At 35.1% G+C, this 23,530-nt stretch overlaps 1 protein-coding gene across 1 annotated transcript in view; it reads right to left on the bottom strand.

Annotated features, from left to right (window-relative positions):
* Positions 1-22,145, bottom strand: part of LOC121740492 (insulin-like growth factor-binding protein 7) — a 29,782-nt gene extending 7,637 nt beyond the window's left edge. Inside the window, exons 1-2 of the mRNA XM_042133193.1 lie at positions 22,025-22,145; positions 456-663 (exon numbers count right to left, since the gene is read on the bottom strand). Of these exons, the coding sequence (XP_041989127.1) occupies positions 456-598 (143 nt within the window). The 5' untranslated portion in view covers positions 599-663; positions 22,025-22,145. The remainder of the gene's footprint in view (positions 1-455; positions 664-22,024) is intronic.
* Positions 22,146-23,530: the final 1,385 nt, after the last annotated feature.

The raw sequence follows: 23,530 nt of genomic DNA, 5'->3' as shown, positions 1-23,530 counted from the left end.
ATAACGACGTTCGAAAAAAATCGGCTAAGTGCAGTTTGACTCGCGCGCGGAGGGTTCTGTACCATTATAGAGCAAAAATAGACAAAAAATTGTGTTTATTGTAACGGAGCTTATTCATATATTAATTTTATTTTGTTTTAGTATTTATTGTTATAGCAGCAACAAAAATACACAATCTGCAAAAAAATCAGAAGTGTTATAGCGGTCCTTGAATTGCAGCTTGGAGACAGAGAGACAGACGGACAGACAACCAAGACTTAGTAATAGGGTCCCGTCTTTAACTTTTGGGGGCGAAACCCTAAAATATACGGAAGTTCACGTTGAGTATTGCATTGTGCACGTGGTATCTCGTTTTTAAGTTCGTATAGTTAACTTTTTAAGCCTAGCTCATAATCATGCAGCAAAATATGTCAGAAAACGACAAGGTCAGCTTTCAGTAAATCAAAGTGCCCAACCTGCAGGGGTCCCACACCACGATGCCTAGGCCCGGGCACCCGCTGGGCTCGAGCGCCTCGCACTCCCGCGGGTTGCACACGCAGTCCCACCCGCGCACCAGCGCCACCGCCGCCACCAGCGTCATCATCAGCCACCGTCGCATACTGCTCACATCACGCACGAGCTCGCCGCTCTATGCTGCTGACATTGCTCATTCTCGTGGATGCTCTGAAACAAGGAATAGAAAACTTCTTTTATTAGGGCGAGCAAAGCGAGCCCTAGTATATCCCACAACCTGAGCGCTTTTGGTACACTTTGCGGAAAAGCTGTCACGCCTATTGATTTATGCTCATAGCAATTTTTATTTATATGTAGATGTGTTATCATCGGTCAGTCAAGGTTTGGTTACTATTAAAACACAAAAAACTGCTTTCAAGGTTATTATCACACAGAAAAACGACGTGAGCCCTCACAAAGCTCGGTTTCTAGATAGTATAATTATTTTTAACATCCTATGCTGTCACACTGCTGGGCAAATTTTCGCCCCAAGGTTTCCATTGCACTCGCTAAATAACATAAACTAACAGATATCCCACGCTACTGACATAAACTATACTATATATATACTAACTGTATCTACAATGTAAGCTGTAAGGTTTTAATGATGTAGAGCTCGAAATAAAAGACGTATTAATAGTATTATAATTCATAGTTACATAGGAACAATTTTATCTACACCAATTTCTTTGCGCCTTTTGCGTCCCATACATACAAGTTTCACTATCCGACAAACATCCGTCAAAGTTACATAAAACTGTAATAAGGCGTCGAACGTGGCCAATTAGCAACATCAGCCTTTGATACAATCAGTCACCCAGGAGCCACACACTCCCAATTGCTCGGGGCGTTGAGATTAACTCAATTGCTCACAATCAGCAGGGGCATTACTGCTGCAAACATGAATAATATGCAGGCCCTGAGCTCGGAACCAACTTGAATAATAATCAGCCCCTGCGTACTGACGCGATAGATCGCGCTAAGCTAATCATTTACATTTAGATCATGAAAGTCTAATTCGATTACTCACGATGAGACGGTGTACGTCAGACGTCAACATTTTGTTTGAGCTGCGACTGCGTCTACTTCGGATTATTTTGACTATTAAAAATAGGTGTAATGCTAAGTACTCACATACGGTTTTACTCGATCGAGCAATCACGTAGAGTCAAAACTACGGCTCGACCTTTCGTCCACATATTCAGCATTACTTGATAGTTTTACTCCAAACCGAGTAAAAATTGTCGTGTGAACCGCAAAACTAGCATTACTCGATTACTCCAAATCGAGTAGCCGACTCGATGCGACTTGCGAACTTTCAAGCTGTGAGTTTTGCGGTCCACACGGTAGTCTTTGCTCGATTTGGAGTAAAACTCTCGAGTAAAACCGTATGTGAGTACTTAGCTTTAGATATGCAGATTGCAGATAGAGTAAAAAATAACAGGTAGTACTCATAAAATTCAAATAAAAATATTATTATACCAAGTTATTTCAAAAATAGTATTTTTATTTTATAAACACAATGATGAAAAACTTAAAGCAGATAATATGTTACTACCGCGCGCGTTTTGAAGATTCAAATACGGCCCAGTTGGGCCGTCTGTTGTTCAGTCTGCATCGAGCGCAGTCACGAACGTGCCGCGTCTTGTCTTACCTAAATAAATTGAAAATGACATCGTGCGCGTTTCGAAAATGTACCAATTATGACTCAAAAAAAAACAAAACACATGGAATCTCTTACCACATGTCTTGATTGCAATAAATACCTCGATTATTTACATTTTCAATTATTTTTTCGAACAATCTGGAAAAAATCGAATTTTAGTCATAGCTCAGGCGAAGAAAGAGACAGCGATACGATTCGACGTTTAAAAATAGAACTGTCTCTTTTATGTAAATAGTTTTTCGTATCTTTTGTTTCACTTAGGTATTTGTCAAAATTGTCAATGTTTGGATTTTTGAATTTGAAAATTGTTCGGAAGAGATTTAATTAAGCCAGAAAATAGTATGGACGTAACATATTTGTATAAGTAAAATATCATCCCACCAAAAACATTTTCATGTAAAAATGTTGCCAAGATGAGAACATAATAATAATATTAATAGTTGGTCGTGGCAAAAAGTAGTGAGATCTCATATAGAGCCAAGTTTCTAACCTTACATACTCAGCCCTAAATCTAAAAACCTTAATTTTACACTAAAGTGCGGCAAAATATTTGATAATAATATTATAATGTGTCAGCCGCACAAGGAGAATCTAAAAACACTACACATTAGTTAAAATCACACACTGTTGAGCACCTACATCGCACTATCGATGACGCGATGATGTTTGGTATAGCTGTTTAACTTTCTAAGCAACCTTTTTTGTTTTTAAATAACCGTAAACCGATGTTGTTTGCATTAAAAATATCTTTTAAGACCTACTATACTAATTATCCTAAAATTCCTAATCAATCTGTTTCAAGTTTAAGTAAACTTGAAATAGATTGGTAGTTAAGTAACTAATTATTATTATTATAATTAATGAAATATTCTCATTAATTAAATATTTGCAAAGAAATGCTAAGACTACGACTATTTTTTGAACTTACGTACTTACGTACCCAAAGGGTAAAAACGGGACCCTATTACTAAGACTTCGTTGTCTTTCCGTCTATCCGTCTGTCCGTCTGTCTGTCTGTCTCTAGGCTGTACTAGAGACAGATAGATAGACAGACAGACAGACCGACTCAAGAAGGGTAATAGCTAGAGAGTTGAAATTTTTACAGATTATGTATCTTTTGTATCTTTTGCCGCTGTAACAACAAATACTAAAAATAAAATAAAATAAATATTAAAGGGGGGAGTATAATCTCATACAACAAACGTGATTTTTTTGGCCTTTTTTGCTCTACACACAGGTAGGTACTTGAATTTTTCTCAAAGTCCTTAGTTATATGTCTACTTTAATATTTAATGATAATATTAAAATAAAATAAAAAACTAAGGGGAGCTCCCATACAAAAAACACAAATTTTTGCCTAAGTTTGCTCTATAATGGTACGGATATAGGTTAAGTTGGGTTTGATAATTTTTTTGTTGTTTTAGTACTAAAATCATGTTACATACCAAATTTCAGCTTTCTAAGACTTCAGGAAGTACCCTAACAGTTTTGATGATCGGTGAGTCAGTGACCAAATTGTGGGTTTTTGGACACCTATAAAATCTAAAGTATAATAGCTACGATATTCAAACTTTGCGCATTTAATAACTATACCTATGTCACTATATCTTAAAAATTTCAACTATCTGGCATTATTCAAACCAAAGTTACGAGGGTTCAAAAATACGACGAAACGTTTCGAGAAAAGGTAGGTAGTGCCCTTGCGCGCTTCGCTTGGCTCATCTTGGCGGGGGCACTCCCGTGCCCCCAGATTGTATAAACAACAATTTGCTGCACACAATTTTTGTTTCATCTATCCCAAAGGAGTTTATAATTACAAATCCTTTAAGGGTACTTCGTTTGGAAAATTTGTTAATATAATTTTAATTTACCATGAGTCTGAGTGAACCAATATTAATTGGAAATCACAAATTTACCGCCTGTAACTTCGCTCGATAATCACGTTTATTTCCTTACGTGGTGCCGCCGCGGCCGCCTAGTTACAAATTGGATTTAATATCACTACGATATTAGTTGCTAAATATATTTTATTATTAACTAGATGACCCAGTTAACTACATATCTCTATTCTCCTAATATAAACTTTCTTGGAACACCACGAGAAGACAAAATTTTGCCAAATCGGTTGAGCCGTTCTCGAGTTTTAGCTAGACTAACAAAATTGAAAATTCCTTTTAATTTATATTGATAGATAGATATTATAATATTTAATCAGCTTATAACAATTTAGGTTGATACATTACTTTGTAGTTTAATATATCATCGAAATAAGAACATTACTATACCTTTTCGTCGCTTCTTAAGCAACTTAAAAAGATAGAAGTTTCTTACTGTAATTATTTATGGGGTGCTAACTACGAGTACCTTACCTTAAAATACAAAATTATAACGATTTTATCATACCAAAGGTAGAGTAGGTAAGTGAAAGACGTGTACAAAATTTCATCAAATTATATTGATAAAAATGATCACCGAAGTTATCAAAAAAAGCAGATGGGCGGATAGACAGAACGACTGTATTGAGCTGTATAATGTATATGTATATACCTACCTATAATCGAAGTACATACTTGTATGTACATATTATATGTTAATAATCAATCGTCTTAATGACTACATAGTCATTAAGACGATTGATTATTAACATACGCAGTCACTATAGTCTATACCGTCTACCGTACATAATTCACTTTTGATCACGATATCGGTAGGCCACTACTTCCACATCATAAATCCGCCTCGACTTCATATATTTTTGCCTTCAATATTTCATGCCTCCAGTCATGGTGTAAATTTATGACGTTTATGAAGCGTATATCATAGCAACGACGGGGCCCAACGAACTTCGACGGTTATCTACGTGAGGCTTCAGTCTGGAAATCCGCGGTCAGCGGGGCGGGAGCGTAATTTGTGAGTCGTAAGTCGCAGAATTTCGGTTGGCAGAAATTCTGCTGCATCCAGTTTCACAGAAAATAATTCCTACTAAACTATTAATACTAAAATAATAATTTACGCGACCCAAATTCTGCGACTCACGACTCGCAAAATTACGCTCGTTTGACTTCGCCCTTATAATATGGACACTATCGACATACCTCGAAAACCGCTCGCCGCGCGGCGTTTTGGACTGATCATTTCGAGACTGAAGCCTAATAGCCTCTACAAATCGCCGATAGACGAACTTGTTTCATAATAAATAGACACAATTTGTTAGGCGTGCCTCCAATTTGACCTCGGAAAACTCGATCAAGCTCCAAACTAAATTATACATTTATTATTATTTACCGCTCCATTTGTTTATTTATGGCAGTTTTAGATTGAGGATTTTAATTGCTTTCGCCGTTGATTTTGAATGTGAATAATATTTTACAGGTAGGTCAAATCAATAGGAAGTTGTAGCTAAAATATGGAAGGGTTTATACTGTTTAAAATCACTTAACTGTATATTGTATCTAGTATTTATGTGCATGATGGAAGAGACTGGTCTCCACGACACAGGGAATCCTAGTGTGGAGATCAGTGATTGTGTAAGATTAGCGTGTAGGAAAAATGTTATGTAAAAAAATAAAGATTTGTTTGTTTGTTATATATTTGACTGAAAACTTGTTTTTTATCTAAGAGCCATTAAAATATAAAAGCAATTATTTACAAAAAAAGACGTAAGCAGATGTGGGTCACTAAAAAAATATTTTTTTGCACGAACAGCTAGAGGCCAGGAACCAGGAAAATGTTTTGAGATAAAATAAGTGAATTTTTTGTATAATATAAGCCAGATAATGAAGAAGGTAAATTACAAGGATCATTCAAATTATAAGGGAAAACTTGCTTTTATGTTGTAAAATGTTACCCGGTTCTCCCGCTTATGTTTTCAAATGTATTTGTAACTTTGTGGATCGCATCGTACTTTGGAGTTTGGCCGTTACCTGTTCTCATTTTTGAAATGAGGTAATTTAAGCCTCTTACGTATAAATACTGTTACTCCTGCTAATATATACAAATAACCAGGTGCAACAAAACTAAGTGATAAATACTTTAGGGTTTGTATGTGTCCCTTATTATAATATAGAGGTTACTGTAAAAGTAGCACTGAACGAGCAAATTTTTTTGAACGAAGTTCCTTATCGCGCGTTCGGCGTAAAGGAGGCTACACAGAACAATATTTGACCTCACCACTTTTTTATTAGTACCTGCATGGTAGGGGCAGAGTTCGTTCCTGTACGTCAACTAAATGGTGTTTTTAGGGTTCCGTACCTCAAAAGGAAAAAACGGAACCCTTATAGGATCACTTTGTTGTCCGTCTGTCCGTCTGTCAAGACCCTTTTTCTCAGGAACGCGTGGAGGTATGAAGCTGAAATTTATATCAATTACTCAGGTCTACTGTCCCTTGAAGCTGTGAAAAAATCAAACTTCTAAGCCAACGCAATCAAAAGATACAGCCGTTTATGCCGCAAATTTTCGACACTTGCAAGGGAATCAAAACCTACAGGGTGCTTCCCGTGAACTCAGAATCTTGAAATTTGGTACGAAGCAACGCCTTATAGCATAGATAAAGGAAAAATTACGAAAACCATAAATTTTTAGTTACATCACATAATATATATTTTTTTTAATAATTTTAAACTTACTACCCATTTCCTCATAAACGCGTAGAGGTATTAAATTGAAATTCATACCAAATACTCAGGTCTATAATACCTTTAAGCTGTCGGAACCCTCGGTGCGCGAGTCCGACTCGCACTTGGCCGGTTTTTATTTGAGAATAAACAGCGACGCGTTGTTAGTATTCCTGGGCGTCAATAGACGGCGTTTTTTAAATAATAATTTTTATTAACGTATAATATTAATATGTATACAGGTTTTTTGACCATAAAAAATAAAATCTTCGTTCCATTCGGGTGTCCTTGACACGTCTCAAGTTTTTTTTTTGTGATTTGTACGGCCAAGCCCCCGTGTCATGAATTTTTCCATACAAAGGTGAAGAATAAGTTTATCTTTCAGCGCTGCTATTTTGACAGTTAACTGTATATAAGGGATACAAATACACCGTAAAGTATTATCAGTTTTTTGTTACACCCTACATAAAATTATGTAAGTAGATGACACAATAGACATAACTACCAGTAGTTCGACTGCAAAGAAACGGACAGGTTTCAATATCTGTCAAATTCGTCGGGTTTCACTAGGATTATAAACGGAATGTGCCTCGCGCTGGCTGATATAATTTATTTTTAAATATTTCAAATAAATATTTCAAAATTGGATTCAGACAATTTTAATCGCATCTGCCAAAACACAAACAACAATACGACCAAAGAGGAACACGTCCAGCGAATATGTCATAGTTTTGAATTCGTAGGTGACAAGTTAACAACCCTAGCGACGATTTTCGTCATAATACGTCAAATTTAAAAATTTCAACATCAGTTCTAAGTCGGTATACTCTATAATTCTGTCTACTCTGTAGATGATGATGAACTACCACACCCGCATATTATTTTGTTACCGGCACTTGCCAGTGACAGGTTTACGCACGAAGCCCGATTAATTAATAACTGACGCCATTTTAGCGTTTGATGTACGGTTGGTCAAGTGACATATTTTTAATGTATAAAAATATTTTATTAAAAAATAAATTTTATAAAAACATTGAAAACTTGTTGTTGGTGCAGTATCATGGGAACACCAAAATATTATTTATTTAAAGCAGTCTATGTCAGTTTAAAAAAATGAACTTCTGCCATTTTGAATTTATGTATAATCTGCTACGAATAGTAAATAGATAATCTGTATCTTAGTAGTTGCAGTGTCCTAAGAATTAACAAGTATTCACGAATTAAGTGTAACAGTGTGATGTTACGTAGCCGAAGTTTTTGGTACTAAAATCAAAAATGTCTTACGCAATAATCCTCTATGTCTATAGTCTAGACTTTGTAACATGAATCTTACAAGACGGGACGATAGTAATATTTTAATTACTGTTATTAAAGCCTGTGCTTGAGTAGTTCGTTTGAAGGTTTAATTATCATTAAAATATAGTCGTCCAAGTTTAATTGACTCTAACATTATTAATTATAACCAATTAAAAAATTATAACCAAATAAATAAAACATTATTAATTATAACCAATTAAAAAATTATAACCAAATAAATACATTTTATTTATTTGATGGATTTCAATGGACCATTGAAATCCATACTAATATTATAAATACGAAAGTGTGTCTGTCTGTTTGTATGTTACCTTCTCATGCCCAAACCGCTGAACCAATTTTGCTAAAATTGACTATGGAGATACTTTGAATCCCAGGAAAGGACATTGGATACTTTTTATCCCGGAAAAATCTACGGTTCCCGCGAGATAAACGAGTTCTGGAGCAATGGAGTTGCGGGCGTCATCTAGTAAAATATAAAACTGGCAACGCGTACTTGTAAGGCTTAGTACACCTAAAATATAAAATCTTATATATAAAAATGGATTTCCAATTGTGTTAGTAACGATAAAACTCGAAAACGGCTGAACGGATTGGTCTAATTTTAGTCTTAAAATATTCGTAGAAGTCCAGGGAAGGTTTCAAAGTGACACGAAGTTCACCGGGACTGCTAGTCTAATCTAAATTAATGATAAATATATAATGTTTTATTATCAAATATTCGACAGTAATATTTTGGTAACGAAAAGGACATCCACGTCCTACAATAACATAAACGGTCAATAACCTTTTCTGGTAATATAAATGAATATCGGTGAAAACACCAAGCGAAAATCAATGAGGCGAAAACTGTAATACAAAACTTACACGGATTTTCCGAATTCGCGGTTACTAAAACGACCATTCATTGTTTTACCTAAATGTCTAATATTGACTGAAACTTTTAACGTTGCTTAACAGTTCAAAGTTCAACTAGAGCCGTGGTAGGATTTTGTTTATCTTCGGCACTTCCTACATATTGTATACTGTTGGGAAAGTTTGATTCGAGCGGTTGCAAGTTCTGAATTGAAACCAAGCTGCATTTAAACAAAATAATGTTTGTGGTTACTAATGTTTTAAGGGTTCCGTAGTAAACTAGGAAGCCTTATAGTTTCATTCTGTCTGTCCGTCTGTCTGTCTGTCGGTCTGTCTGTCTATCCGCGGTTTTGTATAGTGACTATAGGGTCTACAAAGCTGTAATTTGGCATGAATGCACATATTAATGATGCCGACAAAATGGTACATGAATTCTTGAAAAAATATATTTTTATGGTACCTTCCCTACACATCAAGCGGGGAGAATTTTTTTTTCGCGTCCACCCCATCGTGTGGGGTGTCGTTGGATAGTTTTTTTTTAATATTTTGAGTATTCACAGACCATTTTCCGATTTAGGGATCCATTTTTGAAATATTAAGTTTTAAAGTGGAAAAAGAAAACTATCACGGCTAAGAAGACTTCATAAGTTATTGAGTACCTAATAGTCGATCAACTAAAAAAATGTATTCGGCGAAGTATAAATAAACTTTTCGTTTAAATTCCTTTGAAAATAAATGCGATGATGTTGTTAGTAGTGTAAAACACGTTAAAAATGTACATTCATCGACCATACAAAAAATTAAAAAAACTAGCGGTACTACGGAACCCTATGTTGCGTGTGGCCCGACACGCACTTGGCTGGTTTTATATATTATGCCCTAAAAATATTAGGGTAATGATATTACGAATACATACATACATAGTAAGTATGTTTTTTTTATAAGTAGTATGTATGAAAATACATACTACTTATAAAAAAAACATACTTACTTATACAAAAAAAAAAAGTTTTAATTATAATGCAACGTGAAAGTTTAAAATGTTATTAGGAATCCTTATCATTTCAGGCTCTTCTCCATTTTGGCCACGATGGGTAACTGTGTCTATCGTAGTGATGCCAATCAGTCCTTAACGTGAAAAATCGACGTCGATCATTGGCAATTAAAGACTATAATGGCCTTGTCTAGTCCTCCCCGTCAAATGTTAAAAAACTTTACCACAAAACTCATCCATAATAATTTGATTTAAGCTAAAGCTTGATAATGGATATCTCTAAAGAAAATATGTACTTAATAAAGATCTTCTACTCTAATATTGGCTGTATAAGATAGGACTGTTTACATCACAATAATAATAATATGTGGGGAGAGTATCAGAATTCCTGCGAACGAAGTCATGAAATCGTATCGTGAGATATAAGGCAATATGTCGGTCCCCATGTGACATTTGTAACAAACGATGCTGCGGAAAAGGTCATCAGGCTAAAAATATTACAGTGTGTAGGCATACAAATTAGGGTTAGGCTATTTCTATCATGCTGCAACTTATTGCGTCGTAGTGACTAGCCTTTATAAACATCTTTTACTCAGACCTCTGGGACAAGAATTTTCAACAAATTTTAGGAGACCGATGCTGATAACTACCTTATTCGTGTTGTCACTGCGATAAAGTAATTTCTGCGCAAACGTACTTACGGGAAACATCTATTCAAAGATTCAAAGACTTTATTAGCATCCAAGTATAGTACGGTATACAATATACGAACTCAGCAACTTGTACAGGTAATTATTGTTGTTGCAATCTATAAATGTTATTAAAAAAAAACAACTAATATTATATCTACAAAAATGTTATACTAACATGAATCTGGGCTCATTATGTAAATTCAAATTCTATCTCCACGAGCTTATTGAATAAAGTTTGTCTGAACATGCATTAGCGATTTAACTGAAAATCCTCTATATGAATATCGTCTTATCGATTTTATCTTACGCTCACTTCGGCCCAGATTCTGCTCGACCGTTTTGGATTTTTTCTGTTGATAACGAAACTATTTTTTGTTTACCGGGTAGTGTCTTTGTAGTTACTAGGTAAAGTAGTCTTGTCCATTGGCAGTTTTTTTTTTGTAATAAAGGAAATATTTTTGTGTTTTCAAATATATGTTGAAAAAAAATTGTAGAGTCATACTAGAAGGTTTAAATTCTTTTTTATTTGACCTGAAGTTCGTAAATGAAAAATTTAAATGGATTATGAAGGCAAAAATTATTATAATCTATTTAATTTTTTTTATAAACAAGTAACAACTTAAAAGTATTAAATGGCAACATTTCAACAGCTCCTATTTGTATAAAAGCCAAATTGGTGAAACAAATAATGGAAGTTACCAAAAACATTAACAATTAGGACAGCTGTTACGTACCTTTCGTGATTTGGGCTCGCACGCAACGCTCGGTATAATTACTAAACAAACTTTTATTGGGGTTCCAAAATACTATAGTAAAGGTAAACTTAACGATAAGATAATAGAATTTCTAAATTGTATATTTATTTAACTAGGTAATGAATTTTTAAGGTTATTACGTTAGATGTCTAAGGGTCAATTCAGACCGCAATGCGACGAGGCGAGGCGAGGTGAGGCGCGGCATAAATTTGTATGGATTTGACAGATTTCAATTGCGCGAGGTGACAATCTGTCAATTCAGTACAAATTTAGAAATGAAGGGTTGATTCAGACCGCAACGCGATGCAAAGATGCATTTTTTAATTTATATGGATTTGACAAATTGGCAAGACTAGGGATTGCAAAAAACGGATTTTTAAAAAAATCCGGATGAAAATCCTGATTTTTTCCGAAAGGATTTTGATAAGCTCAAATCCGGATTATCCGGATAATCCGGATTTTACGATTTTTTTTCTAATATTTTTGATTAATAGCTTAAAATGCGAGTTATTTTTTTTGTTACTTCTTTATTAAACATTCATTTTAAAAGCGCAATATCAGACGTCTTAAAACAAATAACATTTTTCTTAAGTTAGTGATTTTCACATGGGCGTGATTTATATGGCGTGATACGTGAATTAAAATAACAGTATCCTATAATTAAGACATTATTAACAACTTAAAAATATCTTGATTTTTTAAAAGATATTTAAATAAGTTTAAGCAGTAAAATCCTAAACAATTTCCGCTTTATGGACGACTAAGCCCTTTTTGCTCCTACGAATACAGATAATAAAAATTACCTTAGGCACAATCAATGACCAACAGCACGAGATGTAAGGTCGAGGTGGACGTACTTGGGCCAGTTAGTTTATTTTGATAACAGACAAGGAAATACAGAGAAACTAGTACATGAAGAAGCTGATGAAGGAAGACATACCCCTCTCAGGGAACTGCAGATTCGTCGACATGTGTATTTTACTCGTCCTAACCAACAGAGTGCAAACTCGGTCATTGACTAATTTACAAAAATCCAACTCGGGGCCTGCCGAAGAGCAATGAACCGCTGTAAGTTGGAAGTAAGTCTTCTCGACAAAACAAAAAATCCATCCAAACAAGAATCTCAGACGTGGAAGTCAAGACGGCGGCTAAAAAAGCATTGGGCTGGTCGTGTTATCCACTGCATCTAGGCTGGATATCGACAGAGTGGGTATCTAGCAAAAGCCTAGGAAAATATAGCTCGATGCCTTGGAGGCATTTTTTCCCTCTGAAGGCAATATACTGTACCCCTGAAGTCACCAAGACTCCTGAGGATCTATTGTGACTACTTAATCCTCATAAATTGAACGATGTGGTTAGAATTGGTGCCACCAATTTCCTCTATAGTAGAGTAAGTGAGTTTCAGCTGCCTGAGCTGCAGCAGCTACAGCTGCTGAGTAAAGTACTATAGTCAACGAGGTAAAAGCAAAAAACAAGTTAAAAGGTGTCTTGGCCCTTTTCCTAGAATCTGCAAGTCGTAATGCTAGTAATACTAGTTATAATATAAACGTTAAGATTTTTATTCTTATCTTTACAGAATAAGTTTTAATAGTTTTGTAAAAGCCAGGAATTAGTGTAGTTTTCTTAGTTTGTGTCCTCGAGCCTTGAGCACTTGCTTTGTAGTAATGGGAGATGTTTCACAGACCGCTTCTGGACCGTATATGAGATTCTCAGCTCTAAGCCTAACCAGTTCGTCAGCGGTTTCATTACCAAAGACATTAATGTGACCCGGGACCCATACTAGTCGAAGTTGTTGTTCTCTTCCAGCATGTTTTACGTATCACCACACAACCAATTTGGACGAAATTTCTGCTGCAGTGCTAAGTGCAGCTTGACTGTCAGAGAAGATGTATATATTTTTATTAACTATCATCTCTTGGCTCTCTTGTGAGCAACCGATTATTGCAAAGACCTCAGACTAGCACACGGTTGCAAACTCTTCTTTGGAGGCATATCAGCAGTGACGCTGGAGCGAGATAAGTGGAATATCCTAGGGGAACCTTTGCCCAGCATAAATTTGCCCCAATAGGCTTTTTATACAGAATAAAAATCTTAAAACAATTCTTTAAACTTTAAAACAACATTTTAATCCTACTAATATTATAAAGGCGAAAGTTTGTTTGGATGTATGGATGTGTGGATGTATGGATGTTTGTTACTCTTTCACGCAAAAACTACTGAACGGATTTTAATGAAACTGTACAATAGTATAGCTTATACATCAGAATAACACATAGGCTACAATTTTAACCGACTTTCAAAATGGGGGAGGTGTTACGTTTTCTTATGTTCAACGATTACTCCGCCGTTTGTAAACCGATTTTCAAAATTTTTCTTTCGGTATATAGGGTATCATGCCAATTTAGTATTATATTCACAATAGTGGTTATCTGATGAAGGATCCATAAGTAATCGAGGGAACTCCTCAAATTTTATAGGGAAACTCGTGGTGATTTCGGTTTCGTGAGAAGTATTCTAAGCATATGCTACCAACAAGTAAGATTTTGCACCGAGGTATACCTGGTATACCGCGTGGTTCGGAAGGTGCTGAGAGAACTCCTGATTATTTATAGATACAAGAAAGCATATTATGCTACTATGCAAATTACATTCATCATCTTCATCATCACTATCATATTACCAGTAACGGATTAAAGCGCTTATTCCACTTATCCTAGCTAGGACGTCCTAGCTAGGATAAGTGGAATAAGCGCTTAAGGCTACTTGATGCCCTAAGCAATCCATGCCTGTGGGCCCCCCTATCTGTACTATGGCAACTAGATTCAGTCTTTAAGCCTTCGCCGCTTAAAAACATTAGTTTTTTCCTATAAACTTTTTTTGATGTGGTTTTTGGTGACGTGAGGGTGAGAGTGAGACGTGAACGTGCCCTAAGGACATTTTTTTTTTGTGTTCCCTCTGGTGCCCCCTCAGACGTTATGCCCTAGGCAATTGCTTAATTTGGTTAAGGGTTAATCCGTCACTGCATATTACACTATGCGTCGTCGATTATGAGCCTATTATGTGTTATTCGTACTTTATAATAGTTGTCAAGGTGTGTCGGGGGACCGCTAATGTAGATGTGTGAGAAATCACACATGTGAAAACATAAAATTATAGTAATAGAATCTATACGAATAGAATCGAGACAATCAGTGACTTTATTACTTTTTAAAGTTATTTGGCGGGTTTCTTTTTTAATTTCTTAATTTAATTGTTAGTAGCTTCATTTTGATAAGACAAACAACATTTTTATCTGCTAAAAATCTTGAAAGTGGTAGCTAACAGAAATATAACGGATTTCATACTTTTGAAAATGGAAAATGCTCTCTGAAAATGAAAAATGAAAAAAAAAAGAAATGAACTCACAAAAATTAGATTGACAGTAACAAATAAATGTTCTAGGGCTCCCGTAATATAATTAGGGATTATTTATTTTAATAACCCCTGAAAATATATAATCCACAATTTCTAGGTACCTAGTATCTAACTACACCCACGTAAATAACTGAAGTGATGCTTTTAATGCATTAGGGCTAGTTGTTCGTATTTTGTAGGTTAAGTATCTGCAAAGGTCAAAAGGGTTGAATAATTTAGCACTTTTGCTAATCGCATGGAAGTTGAAATAACAAAGGAATTATTTAAGACTTATACATAAGTTATGTAGAGCACTTTTCATCGTATCCGTACTTAATATTGAAAATGCGAAAGTTTGTAAATCTGCCTGTCTGTCTGTCTGTTACCTCTTCGCGCTTAACCCACTGAACCGATTTTAATGAAATTTGGTATGGGGATGCTTTGAGTCCCGGGACTGGAAGTAGGCTACTTTTTGTCCCAGAAAAATGTAAACTTCCCGCGAGATAAATTAATTTTGATGTAACGGAGTCACGGGCGTCATGTAGTTCTTTATAAAACTTTAGAATTTTAATTAGAATTACAAGTATTATACCTACTTACTACTTAGGGCCTGTTTCACCACTTTCTGATAAAGTGCCGTATAGGCTATTCACAACTTTTTTGACTCATTCTCCATACTTGAACCGTCAAGTTAATTGTTAGATAGCCTATTCGTCACTTATCAGGAAGTGGTAAAACAGGCCCTTAATAAGATATTATTACATTGCATATTTGCATCAATTTAGGTTGACTATGAGAATATTAAGTTTCTAACTATGACATAATAATACAGGTGCTAATCTTAGATTAACCTACTTTATATGGCCACAAATGGAACTAACAACAATAATTTGATACTAAATGACAAATGACAATGACATGAATAAAAGTGAATCTAATATAATTATAAAATTCTCGTGTCACGGGGTGCGTGGTTAAACTTCTCAGAAACGGCTCGACCGATGACCGACAAGCATTATAACTCTCCTGCGAGCTACGTATGACTATTAATAAATTGCTGGCGTAACAAGGCAAAGGTACGTCCCTGGGCGTCTCGTTCGGCCCCAAACTCATTTGTAAATGTACGTAATCCCTTCGCCTTTAAAATTTTGATGGGATCTTATTAATGATGTTTTCCATATCGGGTTTCATTCTGGGAAATAACAATGACCTACTGTTAATATTATTATTCTGTATACGCTGTACATTATTTATTTATAAGCTTTATTTATTTATTTATTTATAAGCTAGATATGATAGATAATATGGTTGCGTTTACTTTTCTTCTGTATACAGAAGAAACTTACACGCAAGGATAAGACTATGCATTATTGTTCCATAGACAATAATACATAGTCTTATCCTTAAATTACTCAAACAGATTGATTCAGAATAAATTATTCTTGTGGTACCAGAAGAAATATTAAGTAAGTATCCTATGTCCTTTCTCGGGACTCTAAGTATCTCCATACCAAATTTCAGCAAAAACGGTTCAGCGGTTTGGACGTAAAGACTGAAGAGGTAACAGACAGACAGACAGACACACTTTCGCATTTATAATAATATTAGTATGGAATATGAATGACCGATGAAACGGACCATTTGTATCATAGACTTATAGGTTTATGATTTGTATTGACTTATAAACTAAATTCAACCCAAACGACAAAATCTCATTACGATTCAGGTTCGTTAAGCTTCCATTAGCCGAGGTGCTGGTTTGATTACAATCTACAAAGCGTTCATCCTCGACCGATTTACAAATACAAAATACATTTTACTATAATTTTCGATTCCCTGTAATTGAGGAATAATTGATCGTTCTGTAATCGCGCGGTTACCGTCTCGTGTTGTATTAGGCTCAAGGTCTCTATTCGTTAATTGCTTTTCTTCGAATACCAAATGATAGAGAAGTTTTAGTTGGAACAGATTAAGGCGGCTCTTGTGAATCGGCGAGCTATTATTAAATCGGTCAAGGCTAGATAGAGCTGTTTGGGCAGGTATTAAGATCAAAATCCAAATCTGTCTTCTCAGTTGACTATTTACTTTCAATTTGAAACGCAAACAGTAAAGTTTCAATCCCAGAACTGTCAGCAATTATTATTATTTACTTTAATTTGAAATAATGCCTCCGTGGTCTAGTGGTTTAGAGCGTGGCTCTAGACTTGGGGGTCGTGGGCTCGATCCCCGCGTTGGAAACAAGTTATTTCCAAGTTTGGTTAGGACAATGCAGGCTGATCACCTGATTGTCTTGACAAGTAAGATGATCCATACGATCTCTCGCCAGTCGTGTCGGTCTTCCGTCCCACTGGGTTATGAGAGAGGAATAGAGAGTGCACTGCGCACTCACTTGGGCACTATAAAAGTACTCCTGCGTAACTGGCCTGGTTTCAGTGAAACTGGCCTGGTTTCAATGAAACTGGCCACCGTCACCGAAACCGGTGTGGGAGTATTGTTATAATTTGAAACACAAACAATATAGGTTAAAACAGAAAACAATACTTTTACGCAATCCTAACAAATTCATCGAGCCAAATCCGAAAAGGAAGTATAAATAAGTTCGCACGCTCCGTAATTTGATGAATATTTTACGTAAAGCAAATACGTAATTCGGGGGACCGGCATACGTTACGGACTTGTTAATATTAAAATATGTAAATCGTAACCACCATGTTCTTTCACCGAGCCCTGCATGTTAATGCACTTACATATTAAACCGAACACTTTTATTAGCGGAATCGGCAGCTCGCATCGTCGAAAAGATCGGAAAAACATTTTGTTACAGTATTGTTTTCGGGATTGTACAATGTTCACGTTTCATATTGTTATTTTTGTAGTATTGCAAATAGTGTCGTTTTCACGTCATCCTTTGTTACGCTTGCTGATAAAAATCCATGTGTCTATCCATCCATCCATCCATGTCTAATGATTGAATTGCAGATTAAAAATAACTAGTAACAATGAAATTGTTGTTTTGAAGTACATCATTAGAATATTTATTTTTATATTTCTAGAGACAGAAATAATATTATTGTAAGACCTTTTTAAAACTTTACTACTTACAAGTAAACCGCTTATTAGAGTTGCACTAATGAGCTTTTTGTTATAAAAGCTCATAAATTTATTGATGTTGTTTTAATTGAACAATAAAACGAGGACAATTTGTGTTTCTGAATAATGGAAGCTTATTATTCTAAAGCCACGCCAACCAACGCTAGACTATAATAGGAATAGTAAGGTAATAAATAATATAATAACTTTGCGCAGATGTTTTTTTTTTATTGCTGAAGGCAGGTCAAGTATGTCATAATCACAATAGATCCTTAAGGGTCGCAGTGACATCACATGTCACTGCGACCCTTAAGGATCTATTGTGACTCCTTCGCATTAGAGTACCGTCCCCAACCCAATGCTGCTCATAAATTGAACGATGTGGTTGGGGTTGGTGCCACGAATTTCCTCTGTGTATGAGTATTCGTAGCGACCAAGGTGACTGTTCCTGCCCTGTAGTAGAGCAGGACAGTCAAGGAGAAGGTGTATAGGTGTCTCATCCTCCTCCTCGCAGAATCTGCAAGTCGTTAAGCTACTAACACCTATTCTGTTAAGGTGCTTAATAGCTGCGCAGATGGAACTTAGGTTACTGAAATAATGTTTAATAGATATTTTCCGCACATACATTTTTATATTTTATGAGGATCGTCTTTCCGTGACAATAAAATAATCTTAATAATTATAGACGTGAGTGAATAAACACGATAACTAACATACACGTAATTTGAACAAACCTTGCAATTTATCTACTTCATCACTTTCTTTTATTACCCTGGCTACACACAAAGTGCACCGTGTTTTTTTTAATTTAAAATCATTTTTCGGGCCCTAAAGCCTCCATTTATGAAAAAAAAGGCAATTTTTTACTGTCTATATCGTGTTTCAGGTAAAAGAAAGTCTGTCAAAACTCAAAAGTAACTTTGTTTGTAAACAAATATATTTTTTGTCTTTTTTTATAAAAGCTAAAAGGTTAATTTTAATATATATATCGATACCCAGAATTAAAAACACATCAAGGTTTAAATGTTAATATTGATACTAGGTAAGTCGAGCGACCAACCGCGCTGTCAACAATATTTTGTAGTCAGAATAAAGGGGAGAAAGCTATAAATAAGGAGACACTCTGTTGATGGATTCATAAAAACACCCTTTCATATTTTATCAAAACCCTCTTCCGTCCGTATTGATGGTCTTGATGGCAGTTGATGGGTTGAGTCTTTAGGGACACGTGACTGTCCTAAATTTTATATCTGTCATTTCTCTAAACGTCACTACAAAAAGCGGGTCGTGATACGGAAATATTATTCAAGCCCGCTTCTTTGTAAGTGTTAACAAGGAAAGGTATATAAATATTTTATTTGGCGGGCGAAAGTTTTAATGGCTTTTCATAAAAACCTAAAAATCCCACCTGAGGGCCAGTCGCGTTGAATTTTAACTAAATTTTAACTGGACGGTTTAATATTTTGTCGAAAAATAGCTGGACTTTCTTGTCGTCGAAAACAAAACCTCAAACACGTCACTAAAAGAAAATTCTTCGAAATACCGTCGCCATTTTTAATCGGGGCTGAAAAGAAACCGACGCAAGTTATTATGGCACCGAGGTAAAGCCTCAGTAGTTTTTAATAACTAAGCTCAGCTTAAAGGGTTTGTATTTGAACTTACAGGTTAATCTTAGCGGAAGGTTTTTTTAAATTTATCTCAAGTGAGTGTTTATGAAGTCTCTGGTTTTATTTTCGTACAATAATTCAGATTTTACAATCTTTATCATGGTTTTTTAGGGTTTCGTACCCAAAGGGTAAAAACGGGACCTTATTACTGAGACTTCGATGTATGTCCGTCCGTCTCCAGGCTGAACTCAAGAACGGTAATAGCTAGAGAGTTGAAATTTTCACAGGCTATGTGTTTCTCTTGCCGCTATTAAAACAAACAAAAAAACCGCCCTAGTGCTTGAATGGCCAATCGACCAATTTTACCAAAATAGACTTTTTATTTAAAACTAATAGTAACCCTGATTACGCACTTTACAATATAAATATTTTTATTTTGCTTGCATGTAACTTGCTTTTTAGCAAAAATAAAATATCCAATCTCCCATATAAAAACTGTTTTAAGTGCTTGAGTAGTGTAACTCCATATTTTGCTCAAATGAACTCATCCAAATATTCATCTCCGGTCTTGTTAGTCCAATATCCATCGACCGACCAATCACGGTCAAGCATTTCGAAGGTCACGCGCACGTCACGCGACGCCATTTTGTTTGCTTATTACTTACTATTTGCTTACTAAAAAAAATATACTATATATGCTTCAAATGTCTGTAACAACGAAAAAAAATGGATTTTATATTGAGCGAAGTTGATTTGGATAGGTACGTTGCCATTTTCTTGATATATTCTTTTGTTTCAATTTTGTTTTAGTATTCGAAGTACTTGAGGGTAAATACAGGGTGATTATTAGTAAGTACTTAATAAAATATAAATTATTACCTTGTGACATCAGCTAAGCCATGATCCGTTCTTACTATTTTAAACCGACATAAAAAAGTAGGTTCTCAGGTTGACCTCTATGTATGTTTGTCTGCAATTATCGCTTGTTTGGCTGAACCGACTCTGATGCGGTCACATTTAGGGCCAATTTAAACTAGCGCTAAATCGAAGCGATTATCGATCGAACATAGCAAATTCAACCTTAACTCAAAAGCGTTAACGCATACATTACTTCAGAGAATTAAAAAAATCCTTTTACTATGGCTATATTGTGTCAAACGTCAGCGCTGCGTCTACGCAACGCGCCGTGTGGACTGGCTCTTACTTGATAAAAAAAGAAAGCAACGTTTTATCACTCTTTTAATATCTAATAATAGCTGAATTTGAAAAAAATACATGTGCAAAGAGTGAACAAAAGTGCAGAGCGACCTTAAGTCTGGAAGGTGTATGAACGCTGGCGGAGGCTTTAGTGTTTCAGCGAGATAAAGCCGTGAAGCGAGCGCCCCAGCGACTCCGTTTATGTGGTATAAAATGAATATACCATATTTTGCACAACATAATATGCAAATGGTACTTTAGAATGTACAATTTTCGGTAAAATACACCTAATGCGTTTAAAATTTACTTAAATTTCTTAAAATTTACGTAAATTTCTTAAAATTTCTTTTAAGATTGAATTTTACTTTTGTGTAAGAAGCTTTTCTTAGATACGTCACATAACACGCATTTTTATATTTTGTGCAATCGTTTACACAAATATAGGAGTTTTGTATTATTTTTGAATTATGTTTTACTTTTACACCGATACCCAACCGGATATAAACTGTAAAACATGTAGATTATAGTACCCCCTAAGAGAAGACGATGCAGCTATCTAATTATTTTTACCAACAAATGTTACGCCTTGGCTGTTCACGATTCGCCGGCATGCAATAATCTGGATTCATAATTGTCAGCCAATTTGATGAGTCAAATAGCAAAATATCGTGTAGTTATTTCGTTGTATATTTCTTGGATCTTTTGTTTATGCGACATCTAAAAACGCGAAAAATAATATGTATTTATGAAAATAAAATAAAAAATATATTCCTCGGACGGATTTATAAGAGACCATGTTACAGGTGTAAACATATTTTTGGGCGTAGTAAAAAATGTAATACCAGGCTATTATTGCAGGTCGGGTTTTTGTAAGGCCGCAATACCACCCGGGTAAGTAGACCTAAACGACGGCATGTAATTTAAAACTCCTTATTCGCTGGATACAATATATCTCCCATTTTTATTCGAAGCACCAACATACTAATTTTTTCAATGTCTCAACTAAAACAACTTAATTTTTTTTAACTTTAAGTAATAGAAAAAATAATCCAAACGAATTTTGGTTTCTTCACAAAACAGCCTAGGTCCCAAAATTCAAACTTTTCTTACAGTCATATCGAGATATAATAATATTATAAGTAATGAACTATTCATAATTTAATATCCCCGACAAAGTAATTTTAGGGATAATTACTTTTGTTTCGGCAATGTAATACCTACAATACAACTCATATAAATTTATAATAACTTCTGAAAACTACGAAACCATAATAACAATCCCTCGTGTGTATATTAAATTTCGGTAAAGGGTAAGCCACACAAATTAAAGTCATCTAAAAATGATTCACTCACCTTTATCGTCAGTATTTCTCCCGGCGGTCGCACAGTAAAAACTCCACAGTTGGGTTATATAATAAAAAATCGCGTGCGAACACGTATAGTAGCGATCCACGGGAGCACAGGACCGTCCTCGGCCGAGTACACTGCGATACTGTTACTCGAACTCGGTCCGTCGCGATGCGCAAGTCAAGCGGTAACTTATCCCAGTACTTCTGAATTTCAAATTATTCTTCATTCGTTTTTATGTGTTCGCGAAAAAACAGATTTGAAGCTTATACGACTGCGATCGATAACACTTTCGCTGTGCTCGTTTGATTTGTGGGGCTTCGGCGGTTAATGGGAAGTTTCGAAAATATATATGCCATTCTTCAAGGGAAAGTCGGAAAACTATTTAAGTACATAATAGTGCACTATGTAAATCGTTATAAGTCTTTCGTATATTCCCATGATGCTTAGTACCCATAATAACCATAATATGGTTTCCTTATATATATTATAAAAACGATACTGTGTCTGTCTGTTAGTATTCAGTATAATAATAATATATTGCATTCAAAAAATGATACATTAATATAATTCAAGTATTCGCGATATTTTAACCCAAAATCGGCCCACACTGGCCGATTTTCTACACTTATAACCTTATTTATAACCGTATAACCGTAAGTCTAAACAAAATATGTGAAATTTCCAATATATTATAATATTTACTTTAACTATTTCTTCGGTGCAAATATTCATAATTTCCCATTCGTCTAAAATCTAAATAGAAAAGTTGAACACCGAAATTACGGGCGTACGTGCATATTGGGTGCGGTGGAGCATTTGCATGACGAATTCAACTGAAATGGTATTAACCTATTACCATATTATATTTTATGAACCTAAATTATAGGATTGTAGTCCAACTAACTCGATTTCATATTATATTGTACAAAAATTGAATACATTTTGTAAATCGCTGTTTCATAATCATTTTAGCAGTAATAGCGAAAATTATTTTTTGCTAATTAGTTTAAAGCCAAACCGTCATAATCCTATATAAATTATAACATATATAATATGATATAGTCATTGACAGTCAACTTTTCAATCAATGTTTTCGTTACACCAAGACACTTACTATTTTAAAACACCTTTTTACGGATTTTGTTACTAAGGGGCGATTTCACCAAAGAAATGGAACGCGTTTAAAGCACTCTGAACTGGTTCAAAACGTATAAACGCGATTATAACATCGAAATGCATTTCACCAGTATATACTGAACGCGTTCACAGCAAATCCGAGTTTTATCTTCTGAACGCCCAAAATCCGAAGTTTATCGTCATAACACCCGTTCAAGCCCTGTCACGACGGAAAGAAAAACATAGACAAAATAAATGTCAAGATGACAGTTTTGACACATGCGTTTGTTAGTTTTAAATGTATTGTTTCTTGCTATTTTGTAGTTAAATTAACGTGAAAAGGCTTTAGAATGGTGAAAACATGTAAAATAATCGCGTGACGTCACGTAAACT

The sequence above is a fragment of the Aricia agestis genome, chromosome 3, assembly GCF_905147365.1.
Source record: "Aricia agestis chromosome 3, ilAriAges1.1, whole genome shotgun sequence".
In the NCBI taxonomy this organism is placed as follows: domain Eukaryota; kingdom Metazoa; phylum Arthropoda; class Insecta; order Lepidoptera; family Lycaenidae; genus Aricia; species Aricia agestis.
Note: the sequence above shows the minus strand (reverse complement) of the source record. Positions and strands in the feature narration are given on the sequence as shown.